At 31.0% G+C, this 9941-nt stretch overlaps 1 protein-coding gene across 1 annotated transcript; it reads left to right on the top strand.

Annotated features, from left to right (window-relative positions):
• Positions 1 to 4690: 4690 nt before the first annotated feature.
• Positions 4691 to 5787, top strand: LOC108336593 (LOB domain-containing protein 33). Its single transcript, XM_017573063.1, has 2 exons — positions 4691 to 4969; positions 5410 to 5787. The coding sequence occupies exons 1-2, from the start codon at positions 4691 to 4693 to the stop codon at positions 5785 to 5787; spliced, it is 657 nt and encodes a 218-aa protein (XP_017428552.1).
• Positions 5788 to 9941: the final 4154 nt, after the last annotated feature.

Here is a 9941-nt window from a genome sequence, read left to right as displayed (position 1 = left end):
TTATATGAATATGTAGCTTGAGGCCGTTCATGCACTCGGGTGGTGTAGTAACTGGAAAACCATCAGCTTCCACCTGATGTTAGTCCGTTATAACTCACCCAAGAACCTATGGGCTAGGACCTCCTGCCATTCTCACACAATGCATTACCCATCTCTACTTGAGAATTAGTAATCATCAGAATATCAGGAGGAACTCCGTGAATTTCACTATCCATATTCATACTTTACCACATCAATACACATTTCACTGAGACATTCCTCCTTGGAATTCTCTTTCACATTACATGAAACATATACCTTATTTTAATAACAATAAAATTTCCCATACACCTTAGATCCATACAATTATCTCAAATAATCAGAGTCACACTTTGAAAATATTATTTAAATATAAAATATTCATTCATAGAAGAAGACCGAACGGTAAGAACACAACCCCTGAATATGACCGAACGAAAACTCACTAACTATTACAAAATCGAACACTAGAGCTTAGACCGAACACTTATTATTTAACTGAACCCTTGGTGTAAGACCGAACGGTATTTCACTATTCACAAATCAGGACCGAACGGTATTTTACTATCCACAAAACAAGACCGAACGACATTTCATACTAAGTAAGGATGAAAAATGGCTGAATACTAGAACTAAATTAAATACTACCACGAAACCGAACGCTATAACCTAAGATGAACACTTACAGTTTAGTCCGAACAATTAGGATTAATCCTACATACCATTCATCAAACTTAACACTTTTAAGGAAACCGAACGTTAAAACAGTATGACCATATTATGTACCGAAACGACTATCCGATTATAACCAAACGTATTTTAAGCCTAGTATAAGTACAAAGTCTAGCTCTAGTATAAGAATGATCGTTAACAAAACATTACTCAACCTGATAAGACCCACCATTAATACATAACCATTTACCACTAGGGGACCGACCACTCAATTAAGACCGAGCGGTTATACTCAGATAAAACCAAAGAAAATATAACTCCATTGAAATCCTAGTGTCTGACCATGACTGAGCGGTCAAGACCGAACACTCAGCTCTTCTGCATAATTTCTGCAGAACTTCTGCAGAATTATACAGGATCACCAAACTCATAACACAACATTTCATACAACATAACCAAATCATTCAATTTCACACAAACACAGAATCATTACTCAAACAATTAAACTAAATACATTCCCTTACCTCTTAACAGAACGAAACCCTCACAGTGAAAAACTTGCTCACCATCAAAAATCTCAGAACCTAAGATTCATTGGTTGAGGAAAATAAACCAACCACAAGACCAAAAATGTGATCAGAACCTTAGAAGAAGAAGAAGATAAACACATGCAAACTGAAACTTGGTTTGATGTGTCATAAACTAGACTTTCTTATAAATAAAAAGACCTACCAGCTTAAACCACCCCTCGATTGCTTGAAAAAGAGAATCCTTTCCACCAGTAAGTCTCAGGCACAATCTGATGAATGATCAGATGAAGGAAAACGTGAAAATCAGTGGAGGAAAGGATGATAGTTTAGAGAGAAGTTAGAGAGAAGGAGGAGAAAAATGAGTTTTCAGAAAGTTGGAGAGATATGGTGCATGCAGAAAGTGGATGCATTTTGAAATTTTCCTTTAAATACTACCGTCAAAACCAGACGGTCCACTTTGCTTCTCATACCTGTCTTCTACTTCCTGAATTTAAAATTCCCTACCTTACACCTGGCTTCCACTATAACTATTGAATTTAAGAGTTATTACAGTTAACATAATAGAAAACCTTATATTGAATCTATTTAAATAAAGTAAAAACATTAATATAAGATAAAAATGTTATTAAGTTTAATTATTATTATTTTATCTAAATATAGCTTCATTGAATACTTTTAAGATAGTATTAATGTATTTATGGGCATTTATGAATTCAGCATGTTCGGAGAGAAAACTTTTAAAGATTTTGATTAAAAGTTGATCATCTTTAGTGTGTTATGATTTTTTAATTAATGAGTGGTTCTTTGGAGTCTTAGAGAGAAATGATATTGATATTTATATTTTTGTAAAAATATACAATTAAAAGTTTCTTATTTGTGAAGGAAATTATTTAGTTAATTTAATTTTGATTAATAGAGATCAAATTGAGTGGTTTAATATTCTATTTTTATGTATTTATTTAGATTTTTTTATAATAGATATTGTTTTCTTATATTTTGTAAAGTGTAATTTTTATGATGAGTTTCATTTGGTCCATATGTTTTTTATTCTTTTATTTTATTTTTTATTTTTAATAAATTTTTATGCAATGAAAAATAATTAATAAACTTTGAGGTGTTGGTATAATTAAAATGTCAAAGTTGGTATACTTTATTTGAAATATTTTCAAAAAATATTTATGAAAAGAAAAAGATTCCTTAATATTTTTCGGGAAAATAATTCTAAGGCTTTTGAAAAATAATTAGCATATTACCATGATACTTTTTTTTTTCTCCTTTTTGAAATCCCGTGATGCTTATTGTTAAAAATCTCCCTTTGATATTTATTTTTATATACTAAATTTTATTGATTCAGCCGTTAAATTAATTTTTTATTCGGTAAAATTTCCATAAATTCCAAATTTGTTTGATTCTTTTTTAAAATATGTTACTTGCAATATCTAAAAAAAATATATACGTAACAACTATAAAATTACAGACTAGAAATAAGTTTATCTAAAATTCTGTATGAGTTTTCATTGAGTTAATATAAAATATTTAATTAGTTTCCAAAATCTCAAATTTGACCACTTTAATTCATGAAATTTAAAAATTTTCGGTTTCTTTATGTAAATATAATTAGAAATTTGTTCTAAGGAACTATAGATCACTATTATATTATTCTAATTTTATATTTTTATTATTAAATGTTTTATGATAAATAGTGCTGTAAAAATAGGTCACTCGATCAAATTCAACCCAGTTCATTACGAGTTGGTTACTTAGTGAGTTAACCCAACTAGACTATTTATTAGCAAGCCGAAAAAATTCGAATTCAACCGGCTCACCATAGGTTGGTAGATTACACAGGTTGACTTATTGGCTTACTTATTGACAAGGTTCTTTTTTTTAATTTCTAAAAAAATACAGATTTTTCTAATTCAAATTTAAATATATTTCAATTCAAAATGAAGTTAAATTCCAAAGACAATTCATAATAATATATATATATATATATATATAAAATATAATCCAAATACAATCCAAAATCATCTCAAACTCTAAAAATAATGAAACAATAAAAATAAAATTAGATAGGATGGCGAGCCAACTCGACTCACCATAGATTTAATTTGAGTGAGTCAAATTCTTAGCAGATTGGACTCAAAATTGACCCGTATCAAAATTTCAAATTGTTTATCAACCCAACTTGGTCGAACCTATGATGGATCAGATTGATTTACGAATTCCAACCCATTTTGACAACACTAATGATAAATGTAGTTTTGAAAGTATTTATATTTAACATCAAAATGCATTAATATAAAGAAATCTGAAATTTTAAACATTAAAAAATTAAATTTAAATTTAGAGAATAAAAAGAAATTTATATACTGTGAACTAAAAGCTTATTTAAATAATTAATCTATAAGACAGAGAGTTGTAGGTATCTACAGATTAAGAGGATGAGGATGTAAATTGACAATAAAGAAGGTTGAAGAGATAACAAAGATGATTAATGCATGATAGAGAAAGACAATTTCATCGTTAAACTCGAAAGCTCAAGACAATGCCATCCACCAACTCATACCTCTCCCTTCTCACGCATGTCCATGCCTCAAAGACAAAAAAGTTCACAGTTCTGAAGTGACACAAACCAGAAAGTTATCCAACTCTTACTGCCATTGTCTCCCAACTCCTTCTTCCACCTTTCATCATCAACCTTCTCTTTACCAACAAAATTATTGGATAATTTCTACATCTCTTCTATACTTCCAAGTCACGTGATATCATCCACTGGAACAGACACCGAAACAATAGTGAGACAGATTTTGAATTGCTCATATGTTATGTTTTTTTTGGGTGAGAAAGAATCAGAAATGAGCACCAAAGAAGTAACAGATAACAGTGGGAACAGTCTAACTCACCTCAAACCATAGTCTAAGTGGCCAACAGCTGAACCTGAATTATGGTGGGGATTAAAATATGCACACAAAGAACAAGTGGCAGATGAATGAATATTAAATTGGAGGAATTAAAGGACCATTAACAATCTCCAGACAAATGGCCGCAATGAGTCATGAACTCTATGCTACAAACTAGATTATTAGCTAAAGCGTGCATTATAACTCAAACTCACAAAAACACAAATTGTAGTAACTATACTTTTCTCCCAACCCCAAAAAATGATGATGATTGGATATTCAATAACAGAAGCATTAGGGAAAAAACTTTACGAAAAAAAAGCCCTTTTGAGGCATAAAATAGGAAAAAAATTCCCTAATTGACAAGGACAATGTAGGCCACAAAAGGAACCCAAAAGAGCAACATACTTTAAACTAAACCAAGTGAGAATGTCCTTTGGACACGGCAAAAGGAGCTGACGCTCCCAGGTGGTGCCTATAAAGGTTCCAATCTTGAGCTCTCCTTAGACAAAATTAGTACAAACTCTTGTATGTAGAAATCATTCACATCGTAAAACCTTGGAGACAATGACAGGGTTTGGCTCATCGTGTGGAGCATGCAAGTTCCTAAGGAGAAAATGCACCAGTGATTGTGTATTTGCTCCTTACTTCTCCTACGACCAAGCTTCATCCCATTTTGCAGCAGTGCATAAGATTTATGGAGCCAGTAACGTCTCCAAGCTACTGTCACATCTTCCAATCCAGAATAGAAGAGATGCTGCCATCACCATATCTTACGAAGCCTTGGCTCGCATGCATGATCCTATTTATGGCTGTGTTGCTCATATCTATGCATTGCAGCAACAGGTGCTGTGACTCCACGACATGCTTTATCACACCATCATTTAGGAACCCGAATTCCCTACAGTTGGATTTTCACTCATTCAGCAATCTGAAGCCTTCGGATGAGATTAGATGGCTCGTATTTTATCTGGGAAAACTACACTTAAATCACGTATTGAGCTCTGAACCGTCTAATCTTCATTCGAAGGTTTCAAATGCAACGACTGCATAAATGTGTGGAAAAGTAACTGCTCTGAATCAGGTTCAATAACTTACATATAGTTTAATGGTTATGTCCTAATAGTTTTACACTTTCAACTATTAAAATCACTATCATATGTTTCTTAACATAGTTATTTTACAAGTCAATAAGTTTATTATATACCTTAGGATTAAACTAGTATGTTTCTTAACATAGTTGTAAATAAGTCTTGTGTTTGGTATAAAAACTCGAACTTGTGCAGGTTGTGAACTTGCAAGAGGAGATAGATGCTCTTGGAAGCATGGTGGCAAACTCCACAGTTAGTGTTGTCAATTGTGGCACTGTCCAAGCACCAATGTACTCAGACAACGGAATACCTTATGATACTTTGCAGCATGATGCTACGAGGACACAGTATTTTCAAAACAATCTAGCAAACTTTCTTTCAGAAGATGGAAATGCCAGAGCCTTGCAAAGTTTGGAGTCACAGATGAATATAGAGCTTCCTAATGCACACGTGGAAGAACCTTCCTATGGTGATTCCAACTCCAATCCGTTAGAACAGTTCCTATCTGGAATTGACCAAGAGGTGTTCGTGAATCATCCATGGTTCAAGCATAATGCAGACATAAAGGGCTAGGAATGTTGAAAAAGCTGCGACTAGACTTTTGTCCACGTACTTGGCGCAATATGATTGCATGAAAAACAACTTTTGTGTGATGTATATTTTACATATATAATAGGTAAGAATGTCAGATTAATGCTACTCTCTCAATCATTTGGATTAAAAAAAAAATCAGAGTTAAATGGTTAACAAATCAACACACTGAAAAGTGTAAATCCAGTTGTAAAATTTTGTAGCAAATATGATGATGGGAGAATCATTGCTCTAATTGCTGGTATCTGCTTAAGATTATTGCTAAAGAAAAAATCTTCTTTTTTTCCCAAAAGCTGTCTCTGGAAACTTAAAAGTAAGCTATTATTTTAAACCAGACAGACATGACTGCAAACAACTATACATATATCATAATAATAACTAAACTGAGGCATACGACTATTGTAATTCACTTTAAACTAGAAAATTCAAAAAGATAAATAAAATAACACCAATGAAAAAGTCTAAGCAATATTGTTGAGTCATTATTAGTTCTAATAAAAACTAATTAATAATTTATTTGTGCCAAAGGCTTTTTAATTATTTCATTATTTTACCATTAGTTAAAATATCCACATATCCTTGAAATGAAAAAAAAAATTATGAATTCCCATTACCATGATTCCTAGGATAATTACCAACATCTGGTTAGTTTACCATAAATATTTTTAAGAATTTACCCAAATTTTCCATGAACCAAAGACTTTATAATGTTTATCATATTAAATTATTTATCAAAAATAGCATAGTATTTTATCACAGTAAAACATTTTCTTAACTGGGATCACAGTAAAGCGTAGTTTTGTGAGAAACATATTTAAATACTGAAAATATATTTTTTTCAAGATGTTAAACTACAAAAACATGGTATTTTTATTGTAGTAGACTGAACGTGCAAATAAACAATCAAATTTCAAATTTTCAAAAAAAGAAATCAAACTTTATCTAATAAAGAATTATTAAGTTTAAATCTCTACTCATGCCACATTTAATACTTATCATTAAGAAGTTATGGCGGCTAACAAAGCGATAATATCCAAACTTTCTGTGTCAAACTGCTAAAAAAATGGCCAATCTAAATCTGTCGGGAAATTATGACATGAAATTTTGTAACGGTTTTATATTATTAAGAAAAGAAAAGTTTTTTTTTTTTATATAGTGGTGATACATCACCAATAGTGTAAGTGATAGAAGCAAAATTATACAAATATATTATAACGACTAAAACATAAAATAAAAATAATAACTATTTGACCATAAAAATAGTTTAAACTTATGATTTGATCCACTAGAGTCTAAATTTTCTATTCACTCTTTCTCACGTGAATAAGCCACTTTAGTAGCCAAGTTGCTATCAGCTTCTATAGTGTTACTTTAATTTTCTCCGTAATACATTGATCAATGACTTTTAATTACTATATCATATATTCTCATTCACTAAGCACTTTCATAACCACGTCACTTATCAAACACCAAAAGAATTATTATCAACAAAGAGAACGTGAAAAACAAAGTGTATGCACCTTTATGTGTTTATATCCATCAACTTGTTTGATTATAATAATGAAAAAAAAATACTCGTAATGATACAACAAAATCTACTACTTTACTTTGAAGGACATATAATAGCTTGAAATTTGCATGCAATAAAAGGTTATAAAAAAGAGTGGAGGAGTAAAGAAAGAAAAAAGAGAGTGAGAAATAAAAGAAAATAGAAATTATGAAGTGGGAAAAAAAGAGTCAAAAGCATAAGAAAAGAAAAAATAAAAGTAAAATAGAAACATTTATTAATATTATTATTTTTATTATTATTTTTTTCACTATTTTTTTTATTATAAAAAACTACCAGTATTATTTGTTATTAATACTATTATTTATTTCATTATTAACATGAATTTTTATTTTTTTTTAAGAATAAAATAAAATAAAAGTTAATTTTTAAGATTATTTTAAAAAATGTTTTAGTTTTATAAATATTAATATTTTATTCTTAAATTTTGTTTAATTTTATTACTAAAAATATTGTTCTATTATAATTATCATAATAAAAGAATAAAAAGGCTTATAAAAATATAATAACAGAAGAAGTCAACATTGAGAAGTCTTCACAGTGATAGAAAAAATTGATAATAGGTTTTGTGTAATCATATATCATGAACAAGTTTATACACAAATTTTCTCTTCTCTGCACGGGAATTCTATTAAGTTGTTCCACTGTTTTTTTTTTTGTACTTTTCTTTAGATTTCTTCTTTCAACTAACTAACTTTTTTTTTCACTATATATAGTTCTATTTGTAGGAAAATGTAAGTGTAAGAAAATGTAGTACTGAGTAAAGTTGTTATTTCAAACAAAATTTATTCTTCTTTTTCATAAGATAATATAAAACTTTAGAAGTGTATGCATACCAAAAAAAAAAACACATTACATCAATATCATCATAATTGTTTTTTCTTCTTGTTTCTCCATATGGTGAAACATAGAGATGTCAAAATGGGTCACAATTCGCGGTTCAATTTGACCCACCACGAGTTCGGATCGAGTTGGATTTAAAAAAATTGTATTTTTTTATTCAGGTTAGATTTTAATCCGGTTCATGCGGGTTGAACCTGTAGTGGACCGGGTTGACCCACCAATTCACCTACATAATTTTATTTTATTAAATTTTAATTTTAATTTTATAAAAAAATATTTATTATTATTTTTGCTTAAAAAAATTATTTAAGTTCCTTATTTTCAAAATTAATTAAACACTCATGTTGAAAGTGAAATTTGAGAGTGAAATTTGTTTAAATTCAAATTATAGAAAGTTTGTGATTTTTTTATTTTAAAAAAACTGTAATTAAGTGAGTCAACCCGTTTACCTGTCAACCCATTGTGGGTCGGGTTGGGTTCGAATTTTTCTAGTTAATAAGAGTGTTACTCCCTCCGCCACCACACATTGTTCCCTGCACCTCCACATTCCTCTTTTGCCCTTGAGTAACGACAGATATCGACATCCGTTGAAAGACAAACGGATGTCGATATACGTCCACGGATGTTGACATTCGTTTAAGAACTGAGAATTCATGCATGTTGACATCCGTCCGTCCAACGGGAAGGGCACTGTTAGAAAGAACAAGAGAAGAAAACAGGTTAATAAGTAACAAAAGAAAGAAATAAGGAATAGGGTTGGAGAGAATGAAGGAAAGAAGTGAAGAAAGGTGTATGTTTGTAAGGTTAGAGAAAAGGAAGACATAGGAAAAGGAAGAAATAGGAAGGAGAAGGTAGTAGAGAGTATCGGGTTATGGTGATATGATTAGTAGGTGTTTTGGAGAAGGTCTCGGCAGTGGACGTTCGTGTGGCTGTCGAAAGCTTGAGTGGAGTGGAACTCCCTTCTGCGGTATGTGCAGCGGTGGATGTTTATGTGGTTGCCGAGAGCTTGGGGGAGCGGACTCCCTTTTGGGGAATGTGCAAATGTAGGAGCGTGGGGATGGAAATCTGAAAAGAGAGAAGGAGAGTTGGGAGGCGGGGCTGAGTGAAAAGTGAAAATGGGTAGGGTTTGAGTTTAAAGGAAATAAATAAGGTTAAAAGTAAAAAAAAGTTATTTTTGTAATTAAAATATTTTTGCAAAAAGTTGAGGAAGTGGAGGGAGAAGGGATGGTGGTAAAGGGAGCAACACTCCGCTAATAAATGAGTCGGGTTGAGTTGACTCACTAAATGACCAACTCGTGATGAACCGGACCGAGTCAAGTCAGGTGGTCCGTTTTGACAACTTTAATCAAACAAAAGAAAAGATAGTATAAATTTCGTATTGTTTTTTTCTCTCCACCTAACCTTATCTTTCGTTCAATTTGATTTCAAACCTTTTGGTCGGTGTCTTTTGGAAAAAGGAAATGATAAAAAAAAAAGTCTTTCAAACTATAATCATTCTTTGATCTGTTCTCAACCACCCGTAAATCCCAGTCAACAATTTGGCTCTAAATTTAATATCAACACAATCTTCATATAAACCCAAACGTGCGTCTTTAAAACGTTTTATATGCCAAACCATATTTACTGACTTAGTTTATATTTTAGTTTGATTTGATGTCGAAACCTCGTATCTAAACTTTATTATTAGATGAGAAAAATAAAAAATGCTTTAAATAATTCTAATTTA

This window comes from Vigna angularis, chromosome 7, assembly GCF_016808095.1.
Source record: "Vigna angularis cultivar LongXiaoDou No.4 chromosome 7, ASM1680809v1, whole genome shotgun sequence".
Taxonomy (NCBI): domain Eukaryota; kingdom Viridiplantae; phylum Streptophyta; class Magnoliopsida; order Fabales; family Fabaceae; genus Vigna; species Vigna angularis.
The sequence above is the reverse complement of the archived record's forward strand: the minus strand, read 5'-3'. Positions and strand labels throughout refer to the sequence as shown.

What these genes read in the sequence shown, in the direction of transcription:
- LOC108336593 (XM_017573063.1), top strand. Translation starts at nt 4,691, where the DNA reads ATGACAGGGTTTGGCTCATCGTGTGGAGCATGCAAGTTCCTAAGGAGA. An exon ending in TCTATGCATTGCAGCAACAG is followed by an intron (nt 4,970 to 5,409) that starts GTGCTGTGACTC and finishes GAACTTGTGCAG; the next exon opens with GTTGTGAACTTGCAAGAGGA.